This window comes from Mytilus trossulus, unplaced genomic scaffold (assembly GCF_036588685.1).
Source record: "Mytilus trossulus isolate FHL-02 unplaced genomic scaffold, PNRI_Mtr1.1.1.hap1 h1tg000215l__unscaffolded, whole genome shotgun sequence".
In the NCBI taxonomy this organism is placed as follows: Eukaryota; Metazoa; Mollusca; class Bivalvia; order Mytilida; family Mytilidae; genus Mytilus; species Mytilus trossulus.
The window spans coordinates 371,862-393,078 of record NW_026963312.1 but is presented as its reverse complement, the minus strand read 5'-3'; the positions used below and the strand labels follow the sequence as shown (position 1 = coordinate 393,078).

At 32.4% G+C, this 21,217-nt stretch overlaps 2 protein-coding genes across 9 annotated transcripts in view; one reads left to right on the top strand and one right to left on the bottom strand.

Moving 5' to 3' along the window:
- Nucleotides 1-3,224: 3,224 nt before the first annotated feature.
- On the bottom strand, nt 3,225-12,892 carry LOC134701114 (large ribosomal subunit protein eL19-like). Its single transcript, XM_063562258.1, has 4 exons — nt 12,652-12,892; nt 9,031-9,137; nt 5,850-6,093; nt 3,225-3,481 (listed from the first exon to the last, which is right to left on the bottom strand). Exons 1-4 carry the CDS (start codon nt 12,762-12,764, stop codon nt 3,244-3,246), a joined length of 702 nt encoding a protein of 233 aa, XP_063418328.1. The 5' UTR covers nt 12,765-12,892; the 3' UTR covers nt 3,225-3,243.
- Nucleotides 12,893-12,921: 29 nt separating this feature from the next.
- LOC134701112 (ATP-dependent 6-phosphofructokinase-like) overlaps nt 12,922-21,217 on the top strand; it is a 63,045-nt gene continuing 54,749 nt past the window's right edge. For all 8 annotated transcript variants that reach the window (XM_063562257.1, XM_063562252.1, XM_063562254.1 and 5 more), the window contains exons 1-2: nt 12,922-13,184; nt 19,410-19,483. In XM_063562257.1, the coding sequence (XP_063418327.1) occupies nt 13,046-13,184; nt 19,410-19,483 (213 nt within the window). In that variant the 5' untranslated portion in view covers nt 12,922-13,045. The remainder of the gene's footprint in view (nt 13,185-19,409; nt 19,484-21,217) is intronic.

Below are 21,217 nucleotides of genomic sequence, written 5' to 3'. Positions count from 1 at the left end.
CGTTCGATCTACCGCAATTAAGATTCAAGTGTAGTGCCAAGTCCCCGGGGGCGGGGGTAACTGACTTTCCTTTTGGTATAACTGTGCCGACAGCAAAAATATTGAAGAATATACCATGTTCTAAACACGAACAGAAATGTATACCCTGTTCTAGACAAATACTTAAGATTTAAAAATATCCACTTCTCTCCAGCAGCGCATGAAAAAAGCGATCCTGTTCTCACCAGCAGGGCATAAAAAAGCGACCTTGATCTAACCAGCAGAACATGAAAAAGGGACCCTGTTTTAACCAGCAGAACACGAAAAAGGGACCCTGTTCTAACCAGCAGGACATGAAAAAGTAACCGTTTTGCGGCACACTCATACCACTAAAAATATAGGTAGTAACACATCCCCCCCTGTTAGGGCCAAGTCTCGCCTACCTTATTAATTATGCCATATAGAGAAATTATCAATCTAGTAAAATAAAATCGCGACATATCAGAACAGGAGCAATTAAAGGATTTAATTTTAATTAGATTGGGAAATTATTAGATATTGTGTGTGCATGTATTCAAGAAATAACCGTCATTCAGAAAATAGAACATTGACCAATGGAAAATAAAAATGACATCGAAGTCAACCCTGCAATACAACAAAAATACACCAAATATAGGTGACCGTTGCTACAAGCATAAATGTTATAAAGAGACATTACTGAAGAACTGTAAAAATGACGGCTCACCAATATTCGAAATTGACCGGTGGATTGTGGTATAAAGCATTGTGTACAAGTTTCATTATAAACATTTGGTCGAAGCAAACTAAAGTTAATGCAATTTTGCAACTTACAGACAAAGGTAAACCTTAATAAAAATCAATGACAATGGTCACAAGAGAGATACTGCTCAACGTAAGTCGTTTGCATACAATAAATGAAGCATCCAGGAAATCTACAAACTGTTTACACCATTGAATCGTTATCGTCATGTCTTGCAATCTGATACGCATCAAATGATACAAACAACCAAGTGATCCGCACGGCACATCTTTATACGACCTTAGTGGTTGAACCCTGATCAGTTGGGCACTATATTCAAGCTTGATACTGTCTGAATTTGGGTTTGTGATAAAAAAAAATGACATAATACAAGTTTTTGTCACAAAATAAATGTGGTCAAAGATCTTACAAATCTATTGCACAATCTGAGATTTCTTCTTGAAACTTTTGATAACAAGCAGTGTACGGGAGGTAATCAAGTAATTTTAACATATATATCAGTCTATAAATTTTAACTGCAATTCCTTCCTTACACTGCTTTTATAGCATTTAAATTGTCCTTTTAACAGAAAAACCCTCGTGTTCCCCCTAATTGCTAAATGATTTGCGCCATAACCCCCCCAAGACTATCCCTTTGTAGTATAATTTGAGGAAGATTTTTATACTTGAACACAAGTTATTGACTGAACTACAAAAGTGCTTATTTGGGCCCTCACTTGTTGACCCCCCCCCCCCCCCTCAACCTTGGAGCAAGACTCAATTCCATCCTTTCCTTTGAAGTATAATTTCAGAGATAAACACAAGTAATTGCCTGTAAACTAGAAAAATGCTTCTTATGGGCCCTTTTTTCTAAATATTCAGGGATGTTTACCTCGAACCTAATTAAAGCCTTTCCTTCGTTATATTGAACCTTGTGGTACAATGTCAGAAAGATCGATTAGTTATTGTTCCGCGTTCGTATCAAAATGCTTGTTTTTGGTGTTTAATTCCTAGACTGTTTGCCCAATAACCCTTAAATTAAATCCAAACCTTCTACTTTATGGTATGAATATTGATGTCAAGGTCAAATTAAATCAGAGTGACCGACATATAGATCATAAAATATTTCCATACACCAAATATAGTATGATACTACAAGAACAAAACTCAAATATTTAATTTTGACCACTGAACCATGAAAATAAGGTCAAGCAATCGAGTCTGGTAAGACGACACCTACCAGCTAGAGATGTACACCTTACATTCTTTCCATACACCAAATATAGACCTACTGCATTCAGTATATGAAAAACAGACAAAAACTTACCACTGAACCATGAAAATACATTGGACATGTAACAGACAGAAACTTCGTAACATGAGTCATATATAGACAAAGTATGAAGCATCCAGGTCTTCTACCTTCTAAAAAGTTAGCCAACACTGCCACCACCGGATCACTATCCCCATGTAGAGCTTTCTGCAACAAAAGCTGCATATAAAGAACCCAAAGATGAAAGTTAACAAATGCTACCATGCAGCCTCCAATCACACAAAAAACATTTTAGATGCCTCGTAATTTCATATTCGGTTGATAAATGTTATAAAGTTCTTAATTTTTTTTAACTCAGATAAGAATAGTTATTTTGGTTTTAAATCTTCAAATCTACACGTATTTAATGATCCAGTATTCAGTCTGATACTGCTAATGATTCACAACCGTGTTCAGTTTGAGTAGGGAACATTTTTTGTTTTTCTGCCATATACATTGTATCTGACAAACTATATCTTATCCTGCTTGCATTTCAATCCCTCCCTGTTTGTCAAACCTACCATCTAATATTTGTTGTAGTTCTGAATGAGCATGAAATATTTGCTACTGGAATTCATCAAACAATTGTTTCATAGATTATTTTGGATTTCCAACTTTTAACATTGCTTGCTTGTTAAGGTTGACAAGGGAATTATTTATTTATAATGCATTATTTGCTTAATATACAGAAGAATATTTAAGTGATCTAGATGATTGTCTTCCTGGAGAAGGTTGACAAGGGAATATTTTTTTACAAGGCAAAACATCTTAAATACACAATATTTCAGAGTGATCTACATGTATTATCACCATCATAAAGCACAACCGAGAGTTGAAATAAACCACCTGATGTACTGTATAGGCTCTTGTTCAGTGTTAAACTCCTGTGGTGATTTTTTCTGGTCTTTTGTCAACAATTTCTTGCGGTCTTATTGACACAGTGCATCTTGCAGATTTTTCAAGTCTAGCATTAACTGATTTTTTTAAAGATTGATTTATTCGAGTGTCAGTTTAAGCGTCATTCTATTGCTTTCTCACTGATGCATAACCTACATTTCCATTTACCCTTTTAAAGCAACTTTTTATTCATTTGACTGTGTTTTTGTTTTATTTTTGTAGTTTGTTTTCATGGTGAAATGACTATGAAGATATAGACAAAATGAAGAGATGAAATAAGTTAAGAGCACTGTCTTTATTTCTTAGCAGGTTCTTCCTTTTCAGAGAAAGATTTGAGCAGTTCTTCCTTCTTTGTTTTGATACGCTCCTCACGACGCTTACGAGCCTCCTTGACTCTCGTTCTTCTAGCCTCTGCTTGGTCACTGAGAACTTTGCTTCTGTTCTTTTCTGCCTTCCTCTTGTGAATATGTTCCATCAAGACACGTTTATTCTTGAAACCGTTACCTTTACATTTCATGTATAATTCATGGTACCTAAAAAATAAAGCAGAACATTTTAAAACTTCATAAAATTACATGTAGAACTGCAATAAATATAGGCAATTCATTAAGTGACATTGATCAAAATTTCTCTGAAATCTATTAGAAAATATTTGAATTTGAATTGCGTGAAACTCTAATGAGCAAAGAGGTCATTAATTATGTTACATCATACTAAAATTCTCTGAAATCATTGTGGATAAAATTGAACATTTTTGTCTTTGAATTGGGTAAAGTATATACAGCATCAAATTAATTAAGTTTGTATTATATTGTACTAATAATAGCACCTTTCATCCTTTTTTAAGGTTCATGTGTCTTGATTGTTTCATAGAAAGTCAAATGTGGCTTGCATGGGTCTTAATTGATTTAAAGAAAATATAATGTAGAGTTCAGGTGTCTAGGTTGATTCACAGAAAATAACAAGTGTTGCCACTGCACTTTCTCATACGAACGAGACAAAAACTCATCATCACTCACAATATGTCATTTTATTTTATTAATATTTAGATTGAAAAGGCTGCAATATCTCCAATAATATATATAAATAAGTTACATAAATTTATAGTTTACACCTGACAGATGACAACGACAAGTGATGGCTAAAGCTCCTTTGGAACAGTGAGCTAAAAAGGTATGCAAAAGGCCTTTAACAACAGACAAGTGCTTATTTAACACTACAATCATCAAACAAAAAGCGCAACACTTCATAACCATGATAACCTAACTACAAATAGTGAGTTTTGTTGGAAATTTTGATGTGGTACATGTAAACCAATAAAGCTACACAAGAAACTAATTCATATTCAATAAGTGTACTCAAGTCAATTTGTGGGAGTTCAGGTGTCTAGGTTGATTCAAAGAAAGAAACAATGTTTCCATTGCACTTTCTCATACGAACGAGACAAAAACTCATCATTACTCACAATTTTGACAGACACGGCAATGAGTGTTAATCTATTAAAGCATAGCAATTTGATGTACAGTACAGATCTAGAGCAGTGTAGGCTGTCTGCACCAAAATCTTTTCAATTTACTAGAAGTACTAGTCTCAAGACCAACATTCGAACAATTTTCTAATGTATTTCTTTGGTTAATTAGCCATTAGATGAATTACAGGGAAACAGTTCGATAAAATTGATAAAACTCTGATTTACTATTTTTCTTTTGGTACCTTTAATAAAACTGTAAAAAAAAACCAGGTTCAATGCACTCAAGGCTAGTCAGTTTAAACCAGGTTAAAAATCATTCTGTAATGGAACTTATTTAAGTTGTTTTAAAAGCTGTTGGGTAACATAATTGTTTAGCATTTGTTAAGGTTGTTCACCTTTCCATTCTGTAAACTTTTGTGCAGTTTCGAATTTTTAAGAGTTCAGGTGTCTTGATTGATTCAAAGAAATAACAATGTTTCCACTGCAATTTCTCATACGAACGAGACAAAAACTCATCATCACTCACATTATTGACAAACACAGCAATGATTGGTTATCTATTAAAGCATTACAATTTGATTGGTCTTGGGTTTTCCCCTGCTTTTGAAACTTATTAAAATTACCAAAGCCTGAATGTAATCTGACAAAAATCATTTGATATACAGTACAGATCTAAAGCAGTGAAGGTTGTCTGTACAAAAGTCCATAATTTCAAACTATCAGTCTAAAGACCAATAATCGAACTTTTTTCTAATGTGTTTCTTTTAATAGTGAATTACTGGGACACAGTTTGATAAAAAGTGATAAAACTCTTAATTACTATATTTCTTTTGGTACCTTAACCATGTCAAAAAAATGTCAATGCACTCAAGGCTAGTCAGTAAAGACCAGGTTAAAAATCATTCTGTAATGGAACTAATTTTGGTTGTGTTAAAAGCTGATGGGTAACATAACTGATTAGCATTAGTTAAGGTTGTCCTCACTTCCATTTTTAAAATTTCTTGGCAGTATTGATAGAGTTCAGCTGTCTAGGTTGATTCAAAGAAAATAACAATGTTACCACTGCATTTCCTCATACGAACGAGACAAAACTCATCATAACTCTCCACATTAACAAATATTGCCATGCATACATCTATACATAACATGGAAGGTTCAATGCTTGCTTTTCAACAGCACTTTGATAAGTTCCTGCTTTTTAAATGATACATAGATACAATTTACTATTTGGTCAAATCAGATATAGACAAACTTGATTATTGTAATTACAAAATCTATATTATACAATAATCAAGTTTGTCTATATTATACATTTTGTAAATGCACTTATGACCATTATAAAAAAAAATTTGGTTTTCACTTATGTTTATATATAATTAGGTGTATGAAAGGACAAGCAGCATTTGTGCTAATATGAAACATCATCTTACAAGTGCTTGTCGATTTTCTTGGCTTCTCTGTATCTTTTTAACAATCTTCTCAGGACTCTCATTCTTCGAATCCATAAAACTTTGACAGGCATACGAGCATTGGCAGTACCCTTCCTTTTACCATGGCCCATGTGACGTCCTTTCCTTCTTGCAAGAGCATTTTTCCTTACACGAGCTCTGGAGTGTACTGCCACAGGTTTACGGATGATCAAACCATCTTTTACCAATTTTCTGATGTTCTGTCCTGAAACAAATGTAGATAATACTACATGTTTAAAGTTACCTGGTAATTGCAGGATACAAAAGTGCAGTATTTTTTTTTCCCATGAACATGGTGATTTGTAAGAATTTGGGGGTCTTTAACAAGAAAACGGTACATGTACATTGTATTTTAATTGTGAGAATTCAGGTGTATTAATTGATTCATAGAAGAGCAATGATGGCACTGCAATTTCTCATATGTTCAGACATTTAATATAACTCATCATCATTCTCAAAATTGTAAATCACTATCATAGCTTACACTTCTATATATATATATATATGTTTATTCTTTACAAAGGTTTGCATGGTCAACTGGAGGGCAAAATGTTTCTTTAATGTTTGCACAAGGATTGAAAGTACAATTATGTTCAATATTTTTCACCAAAACGAAAATGATACAACTTTATTTAAAAGACATTGATAGTCCACCAGATTCCAAAAAGACATGATTTATGACAGAGGTAATCCTCTACAACAACATTTTATTGATTAGCAACAAGTTTTAAGATAGGGTTAGAATGTACACATATGCTGAATGTTACAATGTATTACCAACAAAGACCATTTGAATCAATTTAAAACTTATTTTTGTGTACTTTCAATATATATTATATATGCAAAGTAAACAAGTTTGTCAAAAATCTTTTTTGGACCTCCTCAGAGTGCAAGTGTTTAACTTTTGCTGATCTACAGAGAATCCACGATAATTTTGTGAGATTCAGGTCTCTTGAATGTTTCACAAAAAATGACAGGTGTTAATTTTATGAGAATTCAGGCATATTGATCGATTCAAAGAAAAGCAATGAAGGCACTGCAATCTCTCATATGTTCAGACATTAAATATAATTCATCATCATTCTCAATATTAACTAATACTGCTTTAAAGGTTTATCTTCACATGTTTATATAGCTTAGATTGTTTCTATTTCTTCTAAAGCACTTGATTTGTCGACATGTACATGTATGCACAAGTTAATCAAGGCGAGTATCAAACCAATCAGCCATCTTGTTAAAAAATATCTGTCTTGCATTGACTTTTAACAAGTTTAATCCAGATTGAATGGAGAATGACAGTTAAAGAGTTTCTTGCATTTTTTAACAATCCTATATTCTTTAGGCCACTTTTTTTTTATTAGTTGGTTTACGGGATTCTTCTTAAAAAAGGAAGGGTAGGAGGTCGAAAAAAAAATAAAAATAAAAACAATGAAAAAATGTAGGGTAGGAGGTTGAAAAATAAATAAAAATAAAAATTGGAATTAATACTGGTTTTTTTTAACCAAAAATGAAGAGAAACAAACAATGACATTACTCTATATAATAGTAATATAATTGCTGGAGTATATACACTCAAAAATGAGTCCACTCCTTGACGGAAGATAGATAGATAGATATGATAGTATTATGCATTTTGTACTAAACATGTATGCAGATCGTTTCATAATTTGGTATTGATTCTTGCTGTTTTAAATTAATTTAATGTGTTACAAGGAGTCCAATGTCAATGTAGATTGATGAAACCATGTTCCTGATGAAAGGGAAGTGTCTTTACCAATTGCATTTCTCTTTGTTCTGTGTATTTATTTATCAAATTTAGATCAGGGAGTGACAAAATTCCTCATAACAAAATACAATCTTATTGAGGAAATACCATATGCGCTCTGCATGTCATATACCTTCATATGTGGTACATGAAAACATGTCCTTCTTAGGCTTTTTATGCTATTTTACACTGCTATTAATAAAGTATAAGCTTATATCTTGAAGTGTTCTGTGATTGTCCCTTTTTATAAATGTTGAAGTGATTTTAATTGTCAGGCATTCTATTACAGTAATACATGTTCTGATTTTGTGTTGGGATCTTGTCCACCATATCCCATCTCTGTTCCATTAAATCTTAATGGGTACGGTGGGATGGTATTTATAATAAGGCCAATTAATCAGACACCCATCCCTGGCAGCAAGTTAAAAGATTCTTCCCATAAGTGACGTCTGGCAAGGCTATTTAAAACAAATCTTGGATGCCAGAAAGCCTTGCCAGACGTCATAATTATTTGGACTAGTACCTCATATATGTAATGACAAATGCAGCTCAATCCTCAAGAAACTAAAACAACCCCTTTCGACGGGTTTCAGACTTTCTGATCAACACTTGAACCAAAGTTGACCCGCCGTCAACCTCACTGACTGTCTAAAATAGGGTTTCAAATTAGCGGTTGTTCGACCTTTTAAACCAAACTTTCCAAACCATATGATCTCAAAAATAATTTTCATTTTTATTATTCATGACTGCGATGTTTAATTTGTTCAACCGTTAAGATTTACACCGAAAATCTCCAAGGCAACAATATCAAAATCGTATCTGGTCCTCCATTTCAACTTCTGAAGCAAGGTTGTCGGCTCTCCGAACTTTCCCGAAGTCCTGCGTGTAACATTGATTGCCGAGTTTATGAGCTTCGGTCCTTGCTTGGAAGTTGCCTCCATTTTCAACTGGTTCCTTTTCACCGCATTAAATCATGATGAAACGTTGACTGAACAGGGAACCGCCTTTCAACTGGTTCCTTTTCACCACATTAGATCATTATGAAACGTTCACTGAACAGGGAACCGCACAGGATTTCCGAATTCACTCCGAGGGTATTCCGACTGGAAGAAGAAAGACCGATCTTTTTTTATTCATGTTTTTATTTTTATTTGTACTTCTTCAAACAGAAAAAGGTCGGCGGAATTAAAAAAAATCTTCAAAATCGTTTTTATTTTTATTTCAAAATCGTGAAAAACAGGGTCGGCGGATCCGTAAACCAACTAATAAAAAAAAAGTGGCCTTAACAAGCATAATTCACTTAAAGCCACCTTCATTTCTTTGTCTCTCAAGTCAGCTGTTTACCATTTAATAATCATCTTTTTAGAATTAACTTACTTGAGTTAGCGTTTGCTATTTCATTTGTTTCATTTGGATCCAACCAAACTTTATTTTTTCCACATTTGAGAACGGCTGCGGCCAACCGTTTCTGCAACCTTAGGGTGCTATAAAAATAGAGAAATAAAATCAATTTAAACAAGCCTTCAATATTCCTTTTGCACCTATCTTCTGTCAGTATCATACAGAGAAATAGAGTTAAATCTGACAATGCATTTAGACTTAATAAATCATGTATTCTGTGACTGTATCTTTAAATATTTAGCTAATCTGCAATCAATTCAATCTTCATGCCTACTACATCATTCTACTGATAGCAATGAAAGGTAACACTAGGCCACCTAAAGCTGAATTATTTGTTCAGTCTAACCGGCCAAGAGCTATGGACATGGTGCAGGCAGTGCCTTGATATCACAGGCACTTGTTTCTGTCAATATGGGGTTTACTATCCATACCAGTACCAAAAAAAACACAAGGTAGCTAACGGGAATTTTCAATGTGTTCGCTTCAACCAATATTTTATTACTTTCCCTTGCCCCTTTCACGAATAAAAGTACACCAGTCTTTCGGTAATTAATTTATCTTTACAATGAAACAACTCTCACGTACCTTGAGAATACCCCTCAAACAGTATAACACACTTGAGATGAGAATTATTGACCTTTTTCCAGACCATTGAATTTGGAAGTACTAAACTTCCGGTTTACTTAGGAAGTTAATATAAAACAGCAATCTGATTGGTCGATTTCATCTGGTTACCTGTTTATTTATACTAGTTACCAGAAACCAGAAAAATGTGACCAATGGGATTGCACAGTTTTATTAACTTCCTAAGTAAACCGGAAGTTTAGTCCTTCCAAATTCAATGGTCTGGAAAAAGGTCAATAATTCTCATCTCAAGTGGGTTATACTGTTTGAGGGGTATTCTCAAGGTACGTTAGAGTTGTTTCATTGTAAAGATAACTCAATTACCGAAAGACTGATGTACTTTTATTCGTGAAAGGGGCAAGGGAAAGTAATAAAATATTGGTTGAAGCGATCACATTGAAAATTCCCGTTAGCTACCTTGTGTTTTTTTTGTACTGGTATGGATAGTAAACCCCATATTGACAGAAACAAGTGCCTGTGCTTGATATCCTCAATAACATGAGTTTGAATGCCAGTGAGGGAAGACAGGGCCAATTATTTAAAATATGTTTGTTTCCCCTCCCCCACCTGGCTCAAAAAAATATTTTCCACAAAAAATCTGATTACTTTTTAATTCAAAATAAATAAATTTGGTGTTTTTATTGTCTTCTAATTGGTTCAAATTATTAGTTTTATTTTCAATGATGTCAATTTTGATGGTGACACGCCCACTCTGACGATGTGTATTCTTACGCCAACATGTGTGTACGTTGTTATTGTTAATATAAATAATATAAAAAGTTCTTTGAGCCTTATTTTAATAGAAATTTATTTATAATGAATGGCAATAATTTATTTTGACTTTATTGAACCATAAAACTAATTTTTGACTCTTCACATTTTACATAATCCGCAAAGGATTATTCAATGTGAAGAGTCAAAAATTAGTTTTATGGTTCAATAAATTCAAAATAGATAATAGCCATTCATTAAATATTTTTTAGAAGAGCTTGAAAGCAAAAGGATTGATAATCTAAAAAATACACTCAAATTGACCACAAGCAACTGAATAGTGGCCTTGAAAAAGGTTTCCACTGCACTATAGATTGATGGTAAAATTTTTCAATAAAATTCAAGCTCTGCTCTTTTTTTTTTTGAAAGATCGAGTCGAAAGTTTGAAAAAATTTGTTCCCATGAAAATTAATAATTTTTCAAGGTTTTTTATCAATTTACTATTCAGAAGTATTACTTTTTTCCATTGGATTATGTTCAGCATGTTTCAGAAAGTTTTTTTTAACACCAGAAAAATGTTACTCATTTGAGAGACTTGCTCTATCAAATTGTTGATCATGCCCAATTTGTTTTAAAAAAATGTAAACAAACTAAGGCTGTAAAAAGGGGGGGGGGGGGGGGGGTGGTATCTGAACAGAACTTATGCAAAATAAAATTGGGCAGTGTCAATAGTCAAATTGCCGTTCTAGGCTGCGCGTACCCACATCTGGTTTTCTAATAAAATGCCATCGGATCGGGTATAAAACGTGAAATATCTACGGAAATTATCGATAATATGGGGATATCGTGTAGAACGAGTGAAGAGCATGAAAAATAATATTTTCAAATTGTATTTTTTAAATAATGATACATAATAAACATTGCAAAGTTAAATGCACAATGATGGAAAATGAAAATGTAAAGTCCCTGTAAAAGAAAAACATGAAAGAAATTAATACTATTACAAAATTTTAATGCAAATTTAAAGAATATTTTTTTTATAAATTAAAAATATACCCATATGGTATTTTAAAATGATCTTTTAGTAAAATGTAAAACAGAAACTAAAATTTTAAAATATATAAAACTACTCAATAAAATTAGAGCTTGAGTTTATAAAAAATAAAGTTTAAAGAAGCAAGTGATAATGAATAATGAAACGTGAACGTAGGCTGGCAACATTTGAAATGTGCAGCCGGGTTGAAATCTGTGCCAAAACAATCATATTTGATATGTAGAATTTGTTCCAAATCTTAATTAGTTACATGAATCTTTTATAATTGATTTAAATTGATATCATTACTTAATTGCTTCTTTAATTTTATAAACTCAAGCTTTAATTTTAGTAGTTTTCTTTTACTTTTTTCTTTTCAGGGACTGTACAGTTTCATTTTCCATCATTGTGCATTTAATTTTGAAATGTTTATTATGTATCATTATTTAATAATTACAATTTGAAAATATTATTTTTTCATATTCTTCACTCGTTCTACACGAAATCCCCATAATATCGATAAATTAAATATATTATCATAATATATCGATATATTTCACGTTTCATTCCCGATTTGATGGCATTTTATTAGAAAACCGGATGTGGGTACGCGCAGCCTAGAACGGCAATTTGACTATTCGTACCCGCATGCGGGTACGCGCAGACACTGCCATAAAATTGTCTCTTCACGAAACTCAGTGAATAACGAATCTTTGTCATGGCTGCACATGAAATAAAATGCGGTCGTATAAAAAAGGCAAAACATGTTGCACAAAAATAGGCCTTGGACTTTACCACATTGCATCTTGAAGTGAATTTTGTAGGCATTTAATTTAACAGAAAAATACAGATGGGTAGATTTAAACGTATGATTCAATAGGAAAATGTGTTACAAAACTTTGAGGACTCGTCTGCACAAAAATGTTACATGTACAAGTATTCCCGACTTCTCGATATATAACATAGGATACTTCAATAATATGCATTAAGTTAAGATACTGCTTAATTCAGTAATAACTAAATGCCAACGATATTATGTAAAAGAGGGGGAACATGTGCGTCGAGTACGGCTTTGAAAATAACAAAACCAAGCATTAAAATATTATTTAAGTAACTTGTGAGACATATTTATAAAACAAATCAATTAAGGATAATAGTATCATAATAAATAGGTAATATTTTGCTTATATCACAGGGAAATTTGAGAGAAATCGTGTTTTCTCTTTTACCTCATGGCTGCAGATTGCACGTTGTTGAGAAAGAGAACGAGCGGAGGAATTCGGTTAAAAGTAGGGACGAAAAAAAATAGTTCTAAACTTATTAATCCAAATTTAACTATCATATATGTGTAAGACACCTAAAAAAACTATCATGATTTTAAAGAAATTATCTATTTTATTAAATTCGAAAGTGAAAATGACTATGGTAAAATTTTGGCAATTTGGGTTTGTAATTCGGTCTGTTTCCGGTGATTTTCTATTTCCGGTTCAAATTGTCCGTCGTCTTCTTTCGTTTTAGCAGACGGAAGTTATCCAACGGTGAACAGGTGAAGGTCATATCGGCTGAAGGTTGCAGCCGATTCAGTATCCCAACACAGAATCTCACCTTCACACTAGCTTCATCATGGTAGACCATAGCAGAGAGCATCTTTTAAGGAAAGACAGTATTTGGATCCAAACTGGAAGAGAAGGACAGGAACTTGATGCTGGATCTGCAACTGGCAAATCCCTCGGAGTTTTTACGAGCGGGGGCGATTCACAGGGTAAAAATAAGTCGCAAATGTGCACGTTTAGTTATTACACTATTCAGTGACATTCATGACATTTGCAAGCATGTCATTTGATATAGAAGATCTACTTTGCAAAAGAATTTAAAGAACAAAATTTGTCTATTTATATTTAAATTAATGCTAGTTTACTGTTTTAAAGTAAAGATGTAGGTAACTGGTTCCTCCTATATTAGGAGCACTTCTTTGTGTGGGTTGGTTGTTTGGTTTTTAAGACAGATGGCAGGCTACAGTGCTAGCGTCCTTCATTTGATTCTGACTCAGGGTGCTGGAAATTTCAGTACATTAGAACTAGAAGTGTGATATTCATCGTCCCACACACATCTCTGGCTCTGGTGTTCATACCGGAGTATAAACTGGAAAGGGTACTATGGGGGCCTTGCTTTGTCGAAGTTGGTTATTGGATTATTTATCATAGTTTTCAGACACTGATATCTAAATTAGTTTTCCAGGTGAGCTGAATAGCGCAAATTCCAACATTGATCGATACACAGTATCTGGAAAACTATATAAAAAATAATTCTACAGCATGGAATCCCACACTGACCTTAAATTTAGTTGTTCTTGTACATGTATCATCCATTATTTAAAAAAAAATAAAAATATATGTAATGACTTTATGTCTCTTGCTACTAACTCATTCAAATAATTACATGTACATCTATCATGTCTATCATTATGATGTTTTGAAAGGCTATTTTAAATTTTGTTTTCTCTGTGTGATACCTTCAATAATAATTATAATAATATTTTATTCAATAAAATATTAAGCATATGAATTATTACAATACACAATATATACGATACATTAAGACAATACTAACACATACTCAGGGGTGTGGAAATGCTATGCCCGACTCGCCCGACTCGTACATTTGAACAACCGGACAAGTAATTATTTTTGTCTTGGTTGCCCGTGGACAAGTAAAAAAATACACAAGACAAAGTTCAAATCCAACAAAAACATAAAATTAATTTCAAAACGTATAGAGATGTTTAATTTATGTAAGAGAAACCAATGTTCAGCAAGTAAAAACATCAATGTTCATGACGATAAATATTACATGATACCGGAAATAGATCGATTACCAAAATAAATAAAAATAAGTATGCGAACCCCAGTCGCGTAACATTGCATTGGCTTTGTCCATTGACCCGGGATCGTCGATTAGGTTTTATCCGTCATTTGCCGGAAGTGTCATTTCTTTTAATTTTGTATTGAGATTCAGATTGATAAATACTAAATAAAAAGCTGGGCAAGCAAGACAAAAAGAGTCATGAGTCGAGTAGAAAACCTTAAATGCAGGACACAGAGTATTTAAATAATAAAAACGGAAGCGAGAATTTCAGACATCGTGGATATCAGATTGCCCCTGGCTATCTATGGAAATTCGGAAAATAAATTAAGTTTTTGTCTTATTTATAATAGATGAAAGGTCAACATTATTTGTTGTCAAAGTGGTAAAAAGAAGGGACGCTTTAATTGCCCATCAAGACAATAATGAATAATCAAGAAAAAAACAAGTGTGTCAGTTGAGAGAAACACCACAAAATCAATAGTTTTATCTATTATTTATAGTTTACATTTCTTCAAATTATCAGTCACTCTCCTCAAATTTAGTATATGTACCTACTGGCTACAATTTTTATCAAAACTGCTTACATGTCATTTCATTGGTTGGTTTGCTGTTAGGTTTCTGTCCCATTGATGTTAACCCATTTCCTACTTTCCTATTTTTTTTACACATATAAACAAATGGATGATGCACAACAGTGCAGAGTAAGAATCATATATTAGCTAACAAGAAATACTTCAATATTTATTGAGATCATCAGGGCAAGTAAATATTTTTCCGGACAAGTAAAATGTTAGGTTTCACTTGCCCGGGGACAAGTGCTCACAACAAATATTTCCACACCCCTGATACTTTGTAAAATTTAATGTCATTTTTGTCGAGCCCTCGACTTTAGTCGAAAAAGGGAGACTAAGCGATCCTACTTTCTGTCGTCGGCGGCGGCGTCCACAAATATTCACTCTGTGGTTAAAGTTTTTGAAATTTTAATAACTTTCTTAAACTATACTGGATTTCTACCAAACTTGGACAGAAGCTTGTTTATGATCATAAGATAGTATCCAGAAGTAAATTTTGAAAAAATAAAATTCCATTTTTCCGTATTTTACTTATAAATGGACTTAGTTTTTTCTGCAGGGAAACATTACATTCACTCTGTGGTTAAAGTTTTTAGAATTTTAATAACTTTCTTAAACTATCCTTGGTTTGTACCAAACTTGGACAGAAGCTTGTTTATGATCATAAGATAGTATCCAGTAGTAAATTTTTGTAAAAATAAAATTCTATTTTTTCCGTATTTTACTTATAAATGGACTTAGTTTTTTCTGCGGGGAAACATTACATTCACTCTGTGGTTAAAGTTTTTAGAATTTTAATAACTTTCTTAAACTATCCTGGGTTTGTACAAAACTTGGACAGAAGCTTGCTTATGATCATAAGATAGTATTTAGAAGTAAATTTTGTGAAAAAATAAATCCATTTTTTCCGTATTTACTTTTAAATGGACTTAGTTTTTCTGCGGGGAAACATTACATTCACTCTGTGGTTAAAGTTTACTTTCTTAAACTATCCTGGGTTTGTACCAAACTTGGACAGTAGCTTATTTATGATCATAAGATAGTATGCAGAAATAAATTTGGACTTAGATTTTCTTCCAGTTAACATTGCATACAGTCTGCAGTTGAAGTTTTCAAAACATTTATTAGATTCATTAACTATCCTAGATTTTTACCAAACTTGGACAGAATTCGAAGCTTCTTACAATCAAAAGATAGTATCAAGAGGAATATTTTTATTGATTTTTTTCCTCATTTTTGTTGAGCCTGTGATTTACAGCAATAGTAGGCGAGACTCTGGGTTCCGCGGAATCCTTACAAATTTTATGAGTGTAGTATCCTTTTAAAAGTGCATGGAAAAAGTTTGCTGATATTTTATCAGGGATAACCCATGAAAGCTCTAAAGCTTGTTCCCAATGGAGTCCCTTCATGTAAACGGCTTATAGTTTCGACATACAAAAAAAATAACACACAAATTAATATGACATAAAAACTTCATATAAAATTTTATATAATGATAATTTAAATAAAAAATAAGTTTAATAATATAAAAATGAGTCTGATGAAGCCGCACTATAAATTTTGGTCAAGTACTCTTTGACGCTAATTTTGAAATCCTTTATTTTCTTTATTTTTTAAACATTATTTGGCAACATATTCCAATCTTGTATGCCATTAAAATAAAAGGTACATGTATCTTTTTGTTTACTCTACTAATATTAATGCATGCATGAAAATATCAGCTTGTCCAAGCCATTTAGAATAAAATGTTGATTAGCCCATGCACTAAAAATTGAGGCACATGCATTTTGGAACCACTTTTTTCTTCTTCTCAAGGTTCATCACATGTGTCATAACAAACAGACACAAATTTGTTTTATTAAATATCAAATTACTCTGAATACATTCGAAAGGATTTAACCTGTAGCATCATCTAGATATATTAGGGGTTTCATTATCTTTCATGTTAACTGGTACATTCCTACTTGTAGGTGGTACTTTTCAATATAGTCAATGAAAGTCTTATATAAAAAATTCCTGAATTCAGGCGGTACTTATCAGTAGCATAGGAGGGTAAAAGAACCGGGTACCAACTCCTAAGTCCAAATAAAAATATGTGTGTGGTTCCAGTTACCAGACCGACCCTAGTTTAGACCCCCTGACCCTAGAACTTTTTTTTTCATTTCTGAAAATAAATTTTCAAACGATCAAATTTTGAGGAAAAAATCTATGAAAAATAATTAAATATCCTTTTTCATATAATGAAATGCATTAATCACTAACAGAAGTTGTGACACTTTCTGGTGTGAAAAATGAAACTTTCAGTTTACGTTTCTAAAAATAGACAAATCAATTATTAATGACCTTGAAATGTCGTTTGCGCAAATAATTTTGCGGAACGAAACCTGTGTTTAAAACCAATTAAACAATAAGTTCGTTTCCCTTATTTGTCACCAGTCCGCAAGATGCATGTTCTCATATAAATAGATTTGTCCAAATGTGGACAGGTGGTAGTTCAAGACATCAAGTTAAAATACTGAATTTTAACAAATCATTTGATATTTTCTTGTTTTAAAGATAATAAAAAAATATCGTCCATTTGGATAAAAAAACGGGAATGCATGACAACAGATTATTTAACCTGATATTCTCGTTTTTCCAGTGGACGAGTCTATTACGTTTTTGACACGTGTGTTGAAACTTATTTTCGTACGACGTTTTTACTTTTTTTTTCTTTATCAGTTTTCACCAAGTTTTGATTAAAAGCTAAGTCAAATAACTGACGTGAATCTGTTTTTCTTGTTTGTGAAATGACGATTTAATTTCGTCTTTGTCAGTGTACCCCCCCCTTTTTTTAGGGGAAATTATTAGACAATGTCATGCGATGTTTACAGCTGAGCAATTATATTTCATCAAACTAAAATTTAAGAAAAATGAAAAAATTGTATGACAAACAAATTAGAAAGGTGAAATATATTTTTATTTTGCATATCAGTTTTCTGTCTTGAAAGATCTTTTTTTCTTCTTTTTTTCCGACCGACCGACCCAACTTTTTTATGGAGAAAATCCGTAAACCAACAAATTAAAAAAACGTGGCCTAATGAATGGCCTGATATATTTTGTACTTTAAAGATATATAAAATTGAAATTGGAAATATGTCAAAAAGACTACCACATGTCAAAACCGCTGAAATTTAAAGCAGCGAGAAAATCTGGCATTCAGAGGTAGGGCTCAGCTGGCCCCATAATAAAATTGCGTATTAGTTAACTTCAGGGAAAATTGAGGTCATACTTCATGTACTTAACTCCAAAACATATAAATGTCAGAACTAATATTACAAAACATACATGACTAACACTAACAATGCTAACTAATGCATTTTATGTAAATTATGTTGATTTAGATAAAAATATTTTATGGATTTTAATATCCCAGAAAAAAATAGAATTGATCTTAAGTATATTAGTCATAACTCATATGTGTTGAGGAATGGAATGGAATATTATTGTTGAACTTCTCTGTAAATATAGTACAATACATGCAATTATTAATCCATTAATAGATTAACTATTGGTTATCCTGTTTGAATTGTTTAATAATAATAGTCATTTTGGGGCCCTTTATACATTGTAGCTTGCTGTTCAGTGTGAGTCAAGTCTCAGTGTTGAACGCAGTTAATTGAACAATAATTGTTTTACTTGTTACACATTGTAACTTGGTAACTCGGATGGAGGGTTGTCTCATTGGCACTCATACCATATCTCCTTATTTCTATCTATAATCTGACAGGTTAATTAATATTGATGCTAATTGTTATAGGTAGCACTAATTGCATTCTTCTCATGATCATTATTAATAATATTTAGATACACTGTATATTGGGTCAACTTAGGTGATACCAGAATGAAATGATATATATATATATATAGATATATATAGATAACATAGAAATATCAAATAAATTATTCTATTTTTAGTATGTATATATATATATATACACACAAACAGAATGTTGATATAACATTTATGTAAACATTTATTTTTTGTTGGCTTGTAATTTTCAGACTCTATGCATATGTGATGGAAATTACTCTCACAATTATGAGTAACAAACCTTAAAAACTTTTTGACATGAATAATAGATTCTAAAGGTTGTAATTACCGTTTGGATATCTTTGTCAAATACTTTCCACATTAATGTATTTTTCTAATGCCAAAACCAAATTTAACATGTTTTAATGGACATTCATCTGCCTCTGTAAAACTTTAAAGGTCATAATTTCTGTAAACTACAAGAAGGATAGTGACTGATTTTAGTGTTGTTAGTGATATGAAATAAATATAAATATGAAAGGAAAGTTTAGCAGTTATGCAACATATATATAACTTTTTTATAATAAATTTCTTTTGCAACATATGTCATATGTACATTTTTGTATATTTAGATAAAAGAAAAATTAAGATTTCTCATTCACCCTAATTAATAAGGTCCTATTAGGTTGAATAAATGTATGCATGTATATCACATACATATAGTCTTATAGATAATCAACTATAATTTGTTTTACAGGTATGAATTCTGCTGTGAGAGCTGTGGTTAGAATGGGAACATTTCTTGGTTGTAAAGTTTACTACATCAAAGAGGTAAAATGTCTTCAAATACAAAGAGTAATTAATATGAATCGATTTATCATTATACGCCCGTTTTCGGGACGTATTATGGTATACTGTTGTCGGTCTGTCTGTCGTCAACATGTCGAACAATAACTCACTTCTTGTATTCAATGTAAATATCAAAAACACACTGTATATATAGCTAGATAGCATCTACTGCACCTATATGCAACTAAAAATGAGCTTTTTGAAAAAGAAAATATAGCGTGAAAGTCACAATGAACCTGAAGCAAATGCCTATCGAATCTTCTAGAGGTTGCGTTTCTGTATAGACAATGCAAATTCCCATAGGAACTCCTTTTACGGCTAAAACTGTACCACTTTTACTATGAAGTTTCGAAAAAATTTATATCCTAGAATCATTGAAAGCTCATATGCACTACTATTTTTTTCAAAGGTCAAAATATAGGGCTGTGCGGCATATTTTCAACATTTATATGCCCCGAACGTCTAAGAGTTTAAACTTGTACTTAAGTTCTGTACTACATATACTACCCCTACCTTAACTTTTGGTCTCCCTCAGAATTCAAGGCTGCCGCAATATTTTTTTATTTATACTGGTAACAATCCCAAGTTATGTCTCTATGAGATGAACATGGAGATCATATGTGGGAACCAGTACATAAACAAAACAATTTATATATGAATTTTATATATCTCCCCAAAAGAGGCGTGGTTTGTGAAACAGCTGTATTTACAAAGTGCAAACTAGAAGTATTATTCATCACAAATTTCACCAGAGGTCAACTGTGGTCAAGTGGTGTAAGTAGTTCATTTGCAGTGATCAACTCTGAGGTTGTGAGTTTGAACTCTTTTTGTGGCAAGATGTGTTTGCCTCAGATCTTTATTGACAAGGATTACAAGTTTTCCTGCTGAAGCCTATGGTTCTCTGATAGTACTCTGGTTTCCTCCATTTTTTAAATACAGGCAGCCATGTTACAACCGAGGTAACTGAACTTGTTGTTTTACACCAACAAACCCACTAATTTCAGTGATATAAAAAGTAAAAGCATGTAAGGTCTATAGAAAAATAAATTAGGCTTATAGATGATTAACATATTTATCATGGACCCAATGTCAAAAATACTTAAATCTTTTATTTTACATGTCAAATTTAATTTCTTTAAACAATAATTGCTTTCATTGTAGTGAAAGTAGATTCAATTTTCTGTTAAAGTGGTGTTTTGAATATTTATTTTACCTTTTGCATGTATAATACAAAAAGTTGTGAATAAATTTTACAGACTTTGACGATCTGCCAATAACACCAAATTTTCCAAATGACAAACATTTTCTCAACTGGTAGTTATGAAAAGTATATGTGCACTTCCTCATGTTCCTGAACATGAATAATTACATAGAATATCATTAGAAGAGATGCTTAAAATTAAAGTCTAAATTTAATGGAAGTTCCATTAAGGATGTTCCTGAAATAAAGGCATGGGGCATGACAGGCACTTTTTTTTAAAGACGCTGACCACAACACAATAAAAATTTTCATGAATTATAATTCTTACAAAATTCTGATAAAAGAATGGAGAAACATTACTTTGACCTAAAAGATAAAGAAATATCAGAAGTACCCCCTTCAGACCCTCCTGCTGTACTTTCAAAATTCAAGCCAAAAAACAGCAGCATTTAATTCAGCGAATGAATGATCGACCGAGCGACCGGCCGGCCGTGTGTCCCCAGCTTGGCGGATCA

Coding starts and splice junctions, on each gene's coding strand:
- LOC134701114 (XM_063562258.1), bottom strand. CDS start 12,764: ATGATAGTTAAATTTGGATTAATAAGTTTAGAACTATTTTTTTTCGTC. Junction 6,094..9,030: donor AATAGCAAACGCTAACTCAA/GTAAGTTAATTC, acceptor CATTTGTTTCAG/GACAGAACATCAGAAAATTG. Junction 3,482..5,849: donor AAGAAAATCGACAAGCACTT/GTAAGATGATGT, acceptor TTTATTTTTTAG/GTACCATGAATTATACATGA.